The following is a 15,026-nucleotide window of genomic DNA, read 5'->3' on the forward strand; positions in this document are numbered from 1 at the left end:
ACGCGACACCGACGCACGCTGCGTGAAATTTCAGGAGGACGGTGACCGACGTGCGTCGCCATTCCTCCGAATTTTCGATCGGTTCGAGAGAGCATTATTCGGTTAAACCGATAACAAAACGGGCCCTTGATTACGAGATTGACAGCACGCGTCCGACCGATCGTATATATATACACGCGCGCACGCACTCTCTCTCTCTCTCCACTCCTCGTAATTTACCCTCCGACGAACTTTTCGAACGGGAACAATGGGACGAGCCGTATCCGTATCCCCATCCACCGACGCGTCTCGCCATCTTTTTCCCATCTTTCTTTCTTCCAGCCTTGATCGGAGATTAAAGAATCGTCGCGAAGAGCGTGCGAGATCGGTTCGCGTGACCAACTAGACTCAGCTAAACAAAAGGTTTCTCCTATTCGTAAATCGCAAATCGAATTAAGCTCTCAACTGGCACGCCATTCCCGATCACGAATCGTCGTACGTACGTATAAAAGGAAAGGATCTCGATAAACCGAGTCAAGTGAGTTGCGGAACGTATCCACGACCCTCTCATCACCGCGCCTCACTTCAGGTCGTGCGCGTTACACCTTGTTCATTTTTTTTTTCCAGTGCGGTGTTGTCCAAACTCTTTACCCTTCTCCCGTATTGTTGTCTTCGTATCTCTCTGTCTCTGTCTCTTTCTTCCTTCCTTCCTTCCTTCCTCCCTTCTCTCCTCCCTCCCCTCCTTCCTTTCCGTTCGTCGTGCTCGCAACAACGTTCGCCATCGATCGATCGAATCCTTCGAAAGATATCCTTCTATCGGCTTCGACGTTCTATCGTCGAATTACCGTAATCCGTGCCGCCTGGAATTAATACCGATCCCGCATACCGATCGTAAAGACTTTGAACCGTGCCGGGATGTTATTGCATAATAAGACTCTCGCCGGTAAAGCGTTGGCTTTCATCGCCGAGGAAGGGTGTGTACACGTAATCTCTCTCTATCTCTCTATCTCTTCTTCGTTCTTCCAATTTTTTTTTTCACCCAATTTTCCATATAAATATCCCATTTCTCGCGGGAAACGAACAATGATCACGTTTCTTTGGCAAACGTTGCGCCACGCAACACGGTTTTTACGTCCGCGCAGTGTTTAACGTTAAAACGTTATATTAAAAATAAAAATAAATGTATTAAAAACGTATACTATAAATAAACGTTGTTGGTTTATCCATCATCCAGATATGTCCCGTCGATGCGAGAAAAATTTTTGGGATGGAACGTACCGCCGGAGTATTCGGATCTTGTGCATCCCCATTGGAGAGCATTCCCAGCACCTGGAAAACATTTTCACATCGGACTCGCGATCATCTATTCGATGCTGCTAATAATGTCTCTCGTAGGCAATTGCTGCGTCATATGGATATTCAGCACGTAAGTTTGAATTTTAATTCGCGATTCGAGTCGTTGTGCTGCCATCTGTCGAGGAAACTGTGCAATTCATGCTCGTTTGTGTGGATCGATCCGTGGCATAACGAACGCGTACCGACTGTCGTTATGCGCGCGCATCGTATTTACCGATCGATTTCGTTTACCGACTACTTCGTTTCAATACGGGATGCGTTGTTTCCAGATCAAAATCACTGAGGACCCCATCGAACATGTTCATAGTCAGCCTGGCGATATTCGATATAATAATGGCTTTTGAAATGCCAATGCTCGTGATCAGCAGTTTTATGGAACGTATGATTGGCTGGGAAATCGGATGCGATGTCTATTCGGTGTTTGGCTCGATTTCTGGCATGGGACAAGCTATGACCAATGCTGCCATCGCATTTGACCGTTACAGGTTTACGATTATTCCGTTTCGTTTATTATTTACGAATCGATAGATATCGAATCCTCCCTTTCTTGCAGAACCATTTCCTGCCCGATCGATGGACGACTCAACTCGAAACAAGCCGCGGTAATCATCGCTTTCACGTGGTTTTGGGTGACACCGTTCACTGTTTTACCGCTACTAAAAGTTTGGGGCCGATACACTACCGGTAACAAATTCCACTTCTCTTTTCGAAACGTTCGACAACGTTCGTACTTTTGCCTTACGCGTCGCTCTTACCGTTTCCAGAGGGCTTTCTCACCACTTGTTCGTTCGATTTCCTTACGGACGACGAGGATACGAAGGTCTTCGTCACGTGTATTTTCATTTGGGCTTACGTGATTCCTCTCATCTTTATCATATTATTTTATTCTCGATTGCTCAGCTCTATTCGCAATCACGAAAAAATGCTACGAGAGCAGGTACGAATTTCCAATATTTTTAACATAATTAATCAACTACTCTTGCGTAACGTTATTATCCCTGCTCTAAAACGAACCGTTTATTCGTTTGCTCTGTAGGCAAAGAAAATGAACGTGAAGTCATTAGTATCGAATCAAGACAAGGAGAGAAGCGCCGAAGTGAGAATCGCAAAAGTAGCATTTACCATCTTTTTCCTTTTCCTTCTAGCTTGGACACCGTACGCAACCGTTGCTTTGATAGGCGTATACGGCAATCGGTAATTATCGCGTTTCCTTGAAAATCGTAAGTTTTTTCCGCGGCGTAACGATGGATATGTTCTCGCTCCAGGGAACTTTTAACGCCTGTATCCACAATGTTACCTGCTGTATTCGCCAAAACAGTATCTTGTATCGATCCATGGATTTACGCGATCAATCATCCGAGGTAAATAATTCGTCGCGATATCCTCGAAAACACGAGATCATATCTCTCTTTCTCTCTCTCTCTTTCTCTATCCCTGCACAGGTATCGACAAGAATTACAAAAACGATGCAAATGGATGGGCATTCACGAGCCGGAAACGACTTCTGACGCTACATCTGCCCAAACTGAGAAAATCAAAACAGACGAATAAATCGAACGTTCTAAACCTTGATGCGCTTATATAGGTTGTTTTTTCGGTATTTGATCGAGATCGCACTTAAAAGGAGAAGTGCAACCTTGATTTTGCGTTTTTTTGATCTTATCTCTATCAATAAATATTAAAATTTAAGATTTTATGTAATGTGAAATTGTATAAAAATGCAATCGTAGCACGGATAATAACGATTGTACTCTTATTATTAAAGCATTATTAAAGAGCAAAACGTTTCGTTTATTCTTACCTTTTTTCCCCATGCATTCCTGCAGATTCCCGCGTTTTTCGTTACGCGCATCATATTTACTCCCTTTTTATCCTTTTCCCTGTACAATTACTACCACCATTATTATCACTACACGTATACGCGTTATATTATTTTTCCGTTTTTGATATATTATTTCACTTTCACGTTACACCACGTATATAAAATATGAAAATTAATTCTCTTCCGAAACGTAACCTCTCATTCCGAATGCCATGTTGACGTTAATTGGACTCGAAATGCGCACAAAAGGATGCGCAATAATCTGCGCAGTATTCTGCGCAGAAGGCGAACGCGCGACGATCAAGCGTATTAAAGCGAATTATAACTAATACTGCGATAAAAACATCAAGAACTCTCAATCAAGAGAAAATGGAGAAAAATTATAACTTAATTGGAAAAAAAAATCCCCTTTCTGAAATATAGTCGATTTATTTACGAGATTTTTATTTTCGAATGCTAATCCGATAAAGAACGATAAATTTTTTGTTTTTTAATTAAACAAAGCTTCCACTCCCCGCGACATATAAACTTTCGTTTCTTTTTATCTTTTAGCGCATAGAGGAGGGGAAAAAAAAAGAAATACTTCTCGCCGGTGCTTGTTACGAGAAAATTGAGAGGATCTTGTTACATTCTCGTTATCTCGATCCCCTTAACTCTTTTAGAATGTCCGTTCTTAAGATTATCATCAGGAAGGTGATATTTTACGAGAAAGAGAGAGAAAATTATTTTATTACGCAGATTCGCGAATACACGAGACGATATATATTATACATTTCGACGAAAGATAGAAAAAACGTAGACGAGATCGGTATTTTGCCGTACAATCGGCCGAAACGAACGATTCGCGAGAGGAAATTGGGAGAGAAGATATCGATGAAGCAACGCTCGAATAATAGTCTTTATCGTAGCAAGATTCATCGAGAAAGACGATTACGCGGGCGTAAAATGCAACGGCGAAAGTTTAGTCCCGGTGCTTGTATCCCGTTTGTGAATTGTGTAGTACGTACTCTTGCCGTGTAGTAGATGGTACACTCGCGTGGCTCCCCGGAGTCAGTAGGCGGAGTCAACGGATAGCCCGACAGTTCGGTTAATATGCAGTTAGTACGTCATTTGTTTCTCGCCGTTCCCCGGGCTTATCCGTAATCTCTGACGTCACACTTCCCCCCCCCCGATCTCTCGCGTTATCTCGCCGCTTAACTCACAAATCGACGAATTCGCGGATTTTTCCGGATATTCGGGACATTCAAGAGATCAGAGACGGAGAAAAAAATATATTTTCCCCGAAAACTCTCTCTCTCTCGTTATTCCAAATTTAGATTCGCAAAATGCGCGTAACCTCTCCGATTCACGCGCGATTTCGATCGATTCCAAACACGCGACAAAGTTTTCCCCTCCGACACGGAAAAACGAAACGCGCGAGAAAGAGATTACGGGAATAAAGGAAGAGTTGGAATATGTGAGAAGAAAAAACGAGTAGAGAGAAACGAGAGTTCGATTCGACAGTGGGAGAAAAAGGAAGGATTGCGGCTTCGAAGAAATCCTTGATTAGATGTTCTCGTCAAAGGAATCCTTCGTTTTCTCAGAATCGAAAAAAAAAAATGAATCGCGCGGGGGTGGAGCAAGAGGAGCAGATATAAAGTAAGAAGAAGAGGAAAAAAAGAGCAAGGGATCGCGAACGGGAGGGAGAGGGAATCGGTTTGGGGGAGCGAATTAAAAATTGTTCCAGTCTGCGAACATGGAAGAATCGTTGAAGTCGGGGAAAAAAAAAAAAAAAAAAAAAAGGAGGAGCAAAGGCGGCGTTTTAATCGAACAGGTCTTGGAAGGGATTGCGCCGTTCCGGGAGTGGAAGGGAACGGATCGCTCTCGGTTTAAGATACATCCCATCCTATTTCCTGAGGTCGCGCCGGTGACGACCAGTTATGGATGTTGAAAATTCAATTACGCGGGATTTATGGCTGCCGACGGTGGGATATATTTATTGTCGTAGCATCTCATTCTGACCCCTCCCTTCCCCCTCCCCCGGGTCACGGTTCGATATCTAATATCGGTTGCAAATACGCGTTCGCCGTTTCTGCTTCTCTCCGACTCTTCTCGAATTTTTTCGAAAAAGAAGAAGAAGAAGAAAACAGCCTCGTTCGTTTCCTTTGACCCGTTTTCGCGTTACGAAAAGGAAACGGTTGAAACGAAGGGGGACACGGGGTTTGAGAATTATCCGCGTTACAGACAGTCGAGGTATTAACGGGGGACAGACAGGTGTTTTATAGCGGTTAGATGCCTCGTTTTACAAGATCGTTCTTTTTAAAGCTGTCTTAATACCGGTTAAAGCACGAGGTAATAAACTCCAAAGTGCTCATTAAGGCGGGCTATACATAAGTCTTTTTCTTGTTCATCGTCCGCGCAAGATGTATATTAACAAGAGCGATAAATTTTATCCTTATCGGCCGTTTCGTTACCTTTTTTTTCTCCCTTTTTCTTTTTCGATCGATCTCTATCGAGAGAGTATTCGCGATCGCGGACGAAGAGAAGAGAGGAGGGAAAAAGAGAAAGAGAAAGAGAGAGAAAAATGTGGGATCTTTAGATCTTCAGACGATTGCCACGACTATTATTCACCGGGAATATGATCGGCTCGTCCTTTCGAAACGGCGGAACGAATCGCGACTTCCCGAATCCCCCTATTCGAATCCCGTATTTCACTCGAAACGTCAAATAGAATTCAGTTATAAAACTTCCGTTCGAATTTGCTTACCCAACCGGCCCCCATCGTCTTATGGACGATCTTATCGGCACGGCGAAACCATTTATCTCCGATGCCGCAAAAATCTCTAATATACGTTGTTACTTTTATCCACTTTTTCCCGCTCGAATTTCCATCGAAACGCGACCCTTTCCTTTCCTCCGCGTCGATTCGTTTCTTCTTTTCTTTCTTTCGTGCGTGCGTTCCCCTCTTCTTCCGAATCGAATCGAAAATTTAAAAACGAGTTAAACGAAGAAGGGAGGAATAAGAATAAGAAGAAATGAAATTTAGAGTGGAGGAAGCCGCGTGAAGAAGGCGGGAGGAAAGCTCGTCCGATTCTAGGGAATTACACGGCGGGAGAAAAAGGGATGAAAGGAGGAGGGAAAAAAAAAAGCGGTTGAGAGTATTAACGTGAAAGTGTGTCGTCGAGGGACGTAAGACGCGCGCGTGTATTTACAAATTACGAGAAGCGGCGCGGAAAACACAATGGGAGGGTATAAACGGATCAGGATCAGTTTTAGAAGCGAATTCGATAAAAGAGAGAGAGAGAGAGAGAGAGTAAGAGTTCCGTTTCGCGACGATTAGAGATACTCCGGTTAAAGGGTTTCGCAAGAGGGAGGACAAAACTCGGGCGAGGAGGGAAAACAGGTGAACGAGTTAAATCGGAAGGATGGCGGAGAAAGAGAGGCTGATTAAAGTGGAAAGAGCAAGTTGGCCGAGCGTGATGCAGCGTGGACAATAGTTGGCCGTCGTCGAGGGGTTGGAGAGAGGGGGGAGGCGCGGAGAGAAAGCTGCCAACTCTCTCTCCCACCGAGGTGAAATACTAAAGCGAGCTTAAGTACGTTGCCATAGGGACCGGTTGGGGCGGGAGAAGGGTGGACGCGAGAGAAGGTCGTGCCGCGGCGTCCCGTCTACGCCGCACGGTTTCCGAAATGCGCTAAACCGGTCGGAAGTAGCCGACGAGTCTCGAGATTCCCCCGTTTTTCGCCCGGCCACGCGGCGATTCTCCACAACCGAGCATTTCTCTCCTAGATTCCTAGAAACGAACGAAATCCGTTTCCACGCGGATTTCGATCCATCATCGATGCTCATCGTCCGTCCTTTTTCGCACGCGTGCAAAGATGGGATCGAATTACAGCTCCAGCTATTAAACGGTACGATATCGCGCCGATTTATTATTTGAAGCGCACGCCCGTCCGTAACAATACTTCCGTAAAGTCCGTAATTTGCATCTCGTTGCAGATGTATTCCGTGTATCAGCTCGCTGGCACGCTCGTTAAACGAGTTTTCCTCTCCCTCTCCCTTTCCTTTCCTTATCCTAGCTAGGCGGGCAACGACGCCGTTCCTTTTTCCGTTCCCACCGATGATTCGAGCATTTCTCTCGGCAGTTGATGCACGGGAAAAATAAAAACTTGATTATTCGCTTCACGATTTACTCCAACGTAATTGCGAGTGACGTTCCATTTTCGATCGAGGCAAGCGATACGAACTTCGTAGCTTTCGAGCGGAAAGGAAATTCGCCCGCACCAGAAAATCGAGACTAAACTCTGTCTCGTCGTTTCGCAATATTAATGAACGATTATTTCGAAGAGTTATTATTTCCAAAATTTCCAATCGTATCTCTTTCGCGGAAAAAAGGGGAGGCGAGATAGAGTTTCTTTCCCCCTCCGACTCGAGTCGATTCTTGCCCACCGCCATTTTCTTTTTAACCAACGTTAATTCGTTCCTTCTTTTCTCCGTTCGTATCGCGAGTTTCGGTTTCGTTCGGATCGACGTCGTCCTCGATCGGGGAGCTGCTCAAAGAACGGAAAGCTCGAACCAAGGGGGAAAATACCAGGGATGGAAGACGATCGGACGAGGAAACTAGGCAAGCTCGGCCAGCTGCAATACCGCGATATACACAAACTTATCGGGGAAACTCGCGAAACTTCCACGAGGGTTCAGGAATTTCAAGATGGCGAATATTCGCATACCGGATTAGGAGAAAGAAAATTGAGATCTGGGAGCTAGTTCGGCAAGGTAATTTTGATCCGCGAGGAGGCTGCTATGTACTCGTTTCGTATTCAAAATCGCTTCACTCGGATCGAGTACTGGATTGGTAACAGTGATTGGCGGAAGAAAAAAGAAAGAAAGAAAGAAAGAAAAAAGAAAGATAGTAATTCCTAATTAGCGCGCGATAAAATTAACGGTGATTCGTTTCGCGCGTAATTCCAATTGTAAATGGCACTGATTAATTAGGTCGACCATCTGACAATTCGATGTGAGGAAATTCGAGCTTGGTCACGATAATGAGCCGTATTAATTACAAACGTTCCACCGGCGTTAATTACTCAAGTAGCGCGATAGTATATACGTTTCCATTTGCATCGTTCCCCCTGTTTTACATATTATATAAAACTACTAAAGCGCGTTGTTGCTCGTTTTCGTCCAAAGGATCAACAACAATTTTTCAACGGTATGGATTCTCCCGTTGAAACGACCGCGTAAACATTCGTCTTTTACCACCTCTTTATCTCCTCCTCCCTCTACCCCCGTTTCTTCTTTCTATCTACGTCAACGCGAAGCACGGTTGCTGAAATTTTTACCTTTTGTCGGATTAAATTTCCTTTCTCTATCGAAGAGAAGAAGGAGGAGGAGAAAGAATATCGTAATGCTACGCTTTTTTCCTCTTCCAGAAAATTGCGATACGAAAATTTCTTTCGTTTCTTTTCTTTCTCAAATTTAAGATATTTCCCATTCGGTCAATTCCGATCCGATATGAATTAGCAGTATTTTCTTAAATATCCGATAAATACGAAGAATCGATGTTCGAACGAAAACGAGAAAAGGAATAAACGATATTCGTATCGGTGCATTCGTATAAACCGAAAATTGGTAGAAAGAAAAAGTAAGGAAGAGGTGAACGGGGATATAAAACGTTCGATTCCATTATTTGTAATGGGGAGTAAACGATCGGTGTACAGCTACGCGTTCGCTAATATAGGAAAGGAGGGAGAAGAAAAGGAGGAAAATAGCGCGGAAATACGAATGTCGCGGGCCCGGCGGGTTACGGTTGAATAATGACCGTTGCAGAAGAAAAAGTATTATAGCTCCGCGGCCGCGGAGCTTTCTTTTCGTAAAGCGCGTTCCCTATATCACTCGCCTTTTGTCGATGCCATCCGCTAACGAGAAGCGATAACAAAACCATCTTACGAAATCTTCCCTATTTTTTCCCTTCCCCTCCCCTCCCCCACGCGCGCATCACAATACCCGGTAATACCTCTTCGGCCCAGTTATTCTCCTCCTCGAATCGTTCCATCGAATTTCGAATCGAAGGTAACGAGGACGGAGAAACGGATAGAAGGGAGAGGGAATAAGCGCGTTTCTCCGTGTCCACGCGTTACGCGATCAAAGTTGAAGCCAACTTACCGGCCCTAACCTAAAAAGTTACCGCTGAAAACTCGCGAAACCGGATTTACCGATTAAACGTACGAATATAATTTCGGCCCGACTCGATCGCGACGCTTTCCAACGCGCAAACTTTCTTTTTACTCTTATTCGCTTCATATCCGCGGAGAATTCACGCGTACACGAATCTGATAAAACGTTAAAGCGCACTTATATTTAAAGCGGGATGTACTCGAGCGGCAGATGACGCGTTATATTTTTCGGGAAACGCTCTCCAACCTTTTTCAAAGATCGCATTCGAAAATACACGATTCCATGACGCCGAGGTTTCCGATTATAAGCCTCGAAAAAAAAGAAATATCTCGACGAGATCCTACTTAATAACAAACGCCTCCTCCCTTTATTCGTCGCGACGAAATTCAGATAAACAACTTTTTCCTCGTCGACTCGTATCCGAAAAGAGTACGGGATAACGAAATATAGGAATAGGAATAACCGCGTAAAAATCTACACCTCGTTATTTGGATATCGATAGAAGACTACGTCCGGTTAGAGCTTTCCCTCCGATCTCCATGTTGTTGAGACGGAGCGAATCGAAGGGAAAGGGGGATCGGTTTCCTCGATGGGATTTTGATTCGGCGAGAATTTTCTTGACCACCCTTTATAGGTGCGACACGGGGCGACTGTGTACCGCACCACTTGCACGCGCGCACACGCACACGGGGAGAGAGAATAAGCAAGGAGAGAACGAGGAGAGGCAGAGCATGCGCTCGGCTATCGCAAATGTACGAGGTTCGGTTCTCGCTTTAGTCGAACCCCGGTTACGGTAGGGGTAGAACGCGCTCGGCCGACTGTTCGACAACGTGCTCGCCGCAACGCAGGGGATTCCTCGGTGGAGTGCGAGTGCCTCCCCTCCCCCCTCCCCCCGTCGTCTTTTGTGCCCGCGTCTTGGAACGATGTTTCACGGATTCGAGCACCATGCTTCGCCCCTCTAACACCTTCCATCCCCGCGGAATCGCGGTCGAACACGTATTTCCAAGTTCGGACGAGACGGCGCGCGTAGCAGCGTGAGAGAAACGGGCAAACGTATTCTCCAAATATAGATACATTCGCGCCAAAGAGCAAGCTGCACAGTTCGATCCTCCGATAATTGTTGCGGCATAACGGTGGCAGTGGCGATACCCGGATCGGTGATAGTGATCAGTGGTGATATCAGTGGTGGTTGGTGTTGGTGGTGGTGTGATATCAGTGCTAGTGCGAGGAAGGAGGTGGTGGCACGTGAACCTTTGGCGAACGCGTTTAAAACGATGCGGTAAATTTTTTTTCACGCTACTCGAACGCACACCGAACAACCCCGTCTCTCTACTCTTCTGTAAACAGGTGAGAATATCATTTTAATAATACATGTGTATATTGTATACGTATAGATATACATATGTATGTAGGAAAATATTCACTTTCTCCGATCCGTAAAATCTTTCGAATTATCGGTTGTATAATTATCGGAAGTATAATTAGAAATGTCAAGCGAGACGTGGTCTCGTTAAACACGGTAATACGAAGCAAGCTACATACACGTCCGTTCAAGGAGTAGTGGTATGGCCACGCGTAAAATCGTTTCAACTCGTTAACGAGTCCAAGAACTCTTAACAATGTTAACGTTGTTTCACCAAGCAAGCTTGAGATTATAAGAGACGAATTTTCGAGAACGCTTAAAATTTAGTTAATAATAATCGTCGATTAAGAAATTTTCTCGCGAATACCCTTCAAATCGTTTCTCGATCGTTGTTGAGAGAGAGAGAGAAAAATATGAAAACACGTCGAGGAGAAATTCACGCACGATCGAGATTAACGATGATTCGTAAGTACAGTCGTAATTGAAATATGACTCGCTTCAAAATTTTCCGAAAATCTCCTCGTCGATATTTTAGATCAACGGTACGAATTTTCACAAGATTCAGTGAACGTTTCCGTGACGGGAACAGATTTCCGCGAATCCTCTCGGAATTCGGTATTCGGGTTTGTTGCACGGGATAAGTAAAGGACCGATGTTAATTAGGAGGAAGGAACGCTCGATTCCCTGGACGTGCGAGTATCGTTTCGAACGAGCTATTCCCCCTGTTGCCTTCGGCTTATTTAGCTTCTAGGCTTTCGGGTCACTTCTCGGGAGATTTATTAAAGGTCTAGTTTTTCACCAACGAAGCGACACCCGGTTTTTTTTAACCGTCAATCGAAAAAGTATACGCCTACGGTCGATATCAGGTTCCTTTCTACTTTTTTCTTTCTCTCTCTCTTTCGCTCTTTCTTAAACTTTTCGAGATATATTTTGCGAAATGTAACAAACAAACTTTATACTTTATATTCGAGATATTTCACCTCTTCTTTTTTCAAAACATTTTTCAAACATTTTTTCTCTCCTTTCTACGCACACTTTTCTCAACTATTCGTTTTTTTTCGTATCTTCTCTTTGTTTTTTCTTTTCCCCTTTCTCAAAATGTTTTTATTTTCCACGATTGCAGAGTTTTCGTGTCCGTTTTAATATCGAACCTGTACTTCTTTCCCCTAATTTTTCCACGATTCCACTTTTAAAGAAACGTGCGCGAGGGGAAATTCACGATGCATTTCGCGAAGGAAAAGTTTCGTTGAAAATTTTTACGATTATAATTCATCGTATATACGAGTATATACTTTCGAAAACATTAATCTCAACGACACGATGGAACCACGGATGGATGGATCACGGAGCAAATTGTCGCGAAGATGCGAAGAATGAGAAATTATCGGTGGAAAGTCCGTCCGTTCCGTGATAAATTTTTGACGGAATACTTTGCCAGGCGGAAGAAAATCCAACGTACGATGACGATACGTCGGGAATAGTTGGATCGGGTGAAAAACGGATGGAAATGAAATTTGATTGGCGCGTTGAAAGAGCGACGCGTCGGCCGGTAGCAAGGGGCCGACATTAATCTGATCGGCGAAATGCCGAAGGTGATTACGAGGGTGGATCGACTCGGTCGGTGTTGGTGGCGCGCCATGGGCCACGATCGAGGGCGAACGGCAGCGGAAGGGAGGGGAGCGAGAGGGTGCGTACGTACACCGGTGTCGGTGTGCGCGTGTTAGGCGCGCGAAACCGGGTTGCCGGTCGGTGGTGGTAGGCGACAGCAAACAGTTTCAGGAATGCGTGGCGTGTGTTTCGAGCGCGCTGATATGATTTACGAATCGCTTCCTACGACCCGACTATCCACTCGTGGTTCAACTCTACCTCCACCCTGCCACCTACCCGCCGAAACCTTCCCTCCCCCGGAGTCCGCTGTCCAAGATTTACCGAGCTTACGTGACTTTTTGCCCGCGAAATTAGGCCGATTCATCATAGGCCGGGCGAATGCTTACGCAGGGATGCGCCGCCTCTCCCCGTTCATCGATCCTCCGCCGTTCACACGCGCCGTTTACGCCTCGCGCAATCCATCGATCCTTCCTTCTATCGATCGCGCGATTCGAGCGAGAACCACCCCCGGTTCTACGATCGTTCCTTCCTACTGATCTCTTAATTTCTCCAATTTCCACGTTCCACTTTTCATAGAGTTATAAATACGCGAGAGAAAGGCCCACAGGTTGATACCTCTTTTGTCAACGATCCGTGTTTTAATTAACGTAACGCAGAGACAACCGCGCCACTCGTAGCAATTCCAGCGCTCTTTTCGATAATTCTCCCTCGTTCTTTCTTTTTCTTTCTTTTTTTTCGACGTTCTTCTTATTCTTTTCTTCAATTCTAAACGGTTTTAATCGGGTTTCTAATCATAATCATCGTCGTCGCGATCCATGTAAATTCGTACCACTCGTCAACTATTTATACTATTTATATAACCGGTCGATCGAGGCGGCGCGAAGGGGATTAGGGGGAATTTCGAAGCTTCGATTCGGGGCGAGATGATAAAAATGAAATATAACTTTACCAATTTGTTTAATTAATTACTTTTAATATCGCAGATTGTATTCCACGAATAGCGAGCGCGATACAATGATAGGAGAGGAAGGGAGGAGGGGGGGGGAAGAGTTTAGCGATCGCATCGAAAACTGTGTCGACCAGACCGCTCGATATTGGCGAACACCGGGTGATATTCGAGCGAACAAGCCTGGTTTCGTCGCATTAATTTTATTATCAATGTTCCCCGTTAAACTTTTGTAATTCCCGTGTAATCATTGTATCGATCGGTGTCGTTGACGAACTCATCTTCCTCCTCTTTTTCTTTCTTTTCCTTTTTTTTTTCTTTTTCCTGTATCAATCCTGTGTCGGTCGAACGATATTACGAACGATTCTTTCCAAATCGAATCGTTACGATTCGATTTCCGAAACGACGCGATATTTTTTCATATTCGCGTAACAAGAGGCGAGGATTATTATTTATTTATCTCTCTCGTTCGCAATCGTTCGTTCTCGTCTCGCGGGTAAACAAGCGACTAAGGTAAACTAAGTTGTTGGAAGGCAGATTCGGCACAGGTTTACCAGTGACAAATGTTACTGCTCGCTTTCGTTTCCCTTTCGACGGATGTTCCGATACCGTGAAATCCCGTTTGCCCGTGCATTTCGCGCTTCCCTCATTTTCCTTGGCCGGGGAGAGAGGCGACGAGGAGCACGATCCTCTTCCACCGCTTCTTTTGCTCTTTGCTCTTTACTCTTCGACCTTTCCCGCTTTAACGCTCGGTGAATTTTTCAGCATTCGGGTGGCTGGTCGAGTACGAGTTGGTCCAATTCTCCTCTCTCTCTCTCTCTCTCTCTTCGAGGATACGCGAACAGCCTCGAGGCTTTGCGCGAGTCTCTCGTTTCTTTCGAGAGAAACTTCTGATCGCTTTTTTTCCTTCTTTCCTTCCTCTTTTCTCCAAGTCGATTTTAGACGTGGTATCGTAACATCAGAGAAATCATCCATCGATCGTTTTACATCGTATCATTTTTGTCGAAACTTGGCTCGCACGTTCCGTTCGAGTAGACGATTCCGCCGAGTACACGAGCATCGTCGTTCGATAAACGCGGGTGTTAGTAAACATGGGAAACCTACAAACCGGATTCCCTCCCCCCGCCGCCAGGAGAACTTCTACGACTATCGTTAGTGTCCACGTATGAATATGTAATAGGTGGGAACACGGCATACAGAGGCACGCGAATACCCTGCTCTTGTACGTCGTTTTCTCTTAAATCGTTTCTGCGAGCAAACGTAAGCTCGAAACAAACATTTCGCGCGTCCCGTTTTCAAATCCGAGAAAGAAGGAAAAAAAAATAAAATAACCAACCACCACTATTCGCGCTGTCGTTCGCCACACACCCGCGCAAGGGGGAGGGGAAAAAAATACGCAGAGTTAGAAAATACGAGTCCCTTACTTTTTCCAAAAAAAAAAAAAAAAAAATAAAAAAAAATAAAAAGGTGGAAAAATGGAGGAGGAATCGAGCGAGCGAAACGAAAGTAGCGTGGCGAGGGATGAAAGAGCAGCCACGTAAGAGAAGAGGGTAGGAATAAATATACACGGATGGATAGGTAGAGAGAGAGAGAGAGAGAGGGAGAGAGGGAGGAGAAAGAAAGGGACGCGCGAGAGAGGCTCTCGACCCTCCTTTGCGGTCCTCGCGTACGATGCAGCAGGGGAGGGAGCATTGTTCGAGTCGTCACAATGGTGGAACAAAACCTGGAACCGGAGGATCGAACTCTACTCCAAACCCCGACGACTCCCCGTCGTCGCTCTTTTCCCTCCACGAATCAA

The 15,026-nt window shown here is 45.1% G+C and overlaps 3 protein-coding genes across 5 annotated transcripts in view; 2 read left to right on the plus strand and 1 right to left on the minus strand.

The window, feature by feature from the left end:
* Positions 1 to 15,026, minus strand: part of LOC410563 — a 68,429-nt gene that overhangs the window by 39,781 nt on the left and 13,622 nt on the right. The window contains exon 1 of one of the 2 annotated variants that reach the window (XM_026445067.1): positions 3,137 to 3,311. The exons of the other annotated variant lie outside the window; for it this stretch is intronic. Within the exon in view, the coding sequence (XP_026300852.1) occupies positions 3,137 to 3,149 (13 nt within the window). The 5' untranslated portion in view covers positions 3,150 to 3,311. Of the gene's footprint in view, positions 1 to 3,136; positions 3,312 to 15,026 lie in introns of those variants that run through there. 2 annotated transcript variants of the gene reach the window in all.
* Positions 528 to 3,118, plus strand: Blop (blue-sensitive opsin). The gene is given in 8 exon segments (NM_001011606.1): positions 528 to 953; positions 1,214 to 1,405; positions 1,605 to 1,820; positions 1,889 to 2,019; positions 2,100 to 2,272; positions 2,372 to 2,529; positions 2,601 to 2,696; positions 2,778 to 3,118. Coding segments are annotated over 8 exon segments (1,134 nt in total). The 5' UTR covers positions 528 to 894; the 3' UTR covers positions 2,887 to 3,118.
* The window catches only part of LOC413569 (tyrosine-protein phosphatase Lar), a 202,672-nt gene continuing 197,751 nt past the window's right edge, over positions 10,106 to 15,026 (plus strand). For both annotated transcript variants that reach the window (XM_026445046.1, XM_026445056.1), the window contains exon 1: positions 10,106 to 10,658. The gene's annotated coding sequence lies outside the window, so the exon portion shown is untranslated. The remainder of the gene's footprint in view (positions 10,659 to 15,026) is intronic.

The sequence above is a fragment of the Apis mellifera genome, linkage group LG14 (assembly GCF_003254395.2).
Source record: "Apis mellifera strain DH4 linkage group LG14, Amel_HAv3.1, whole genome shotgun sequence".
NCBI lineage: Eukaryota > Metazoa > Arthropoda > Insecta > Hymenoptera > Apidae > Apis > Apis mellifera.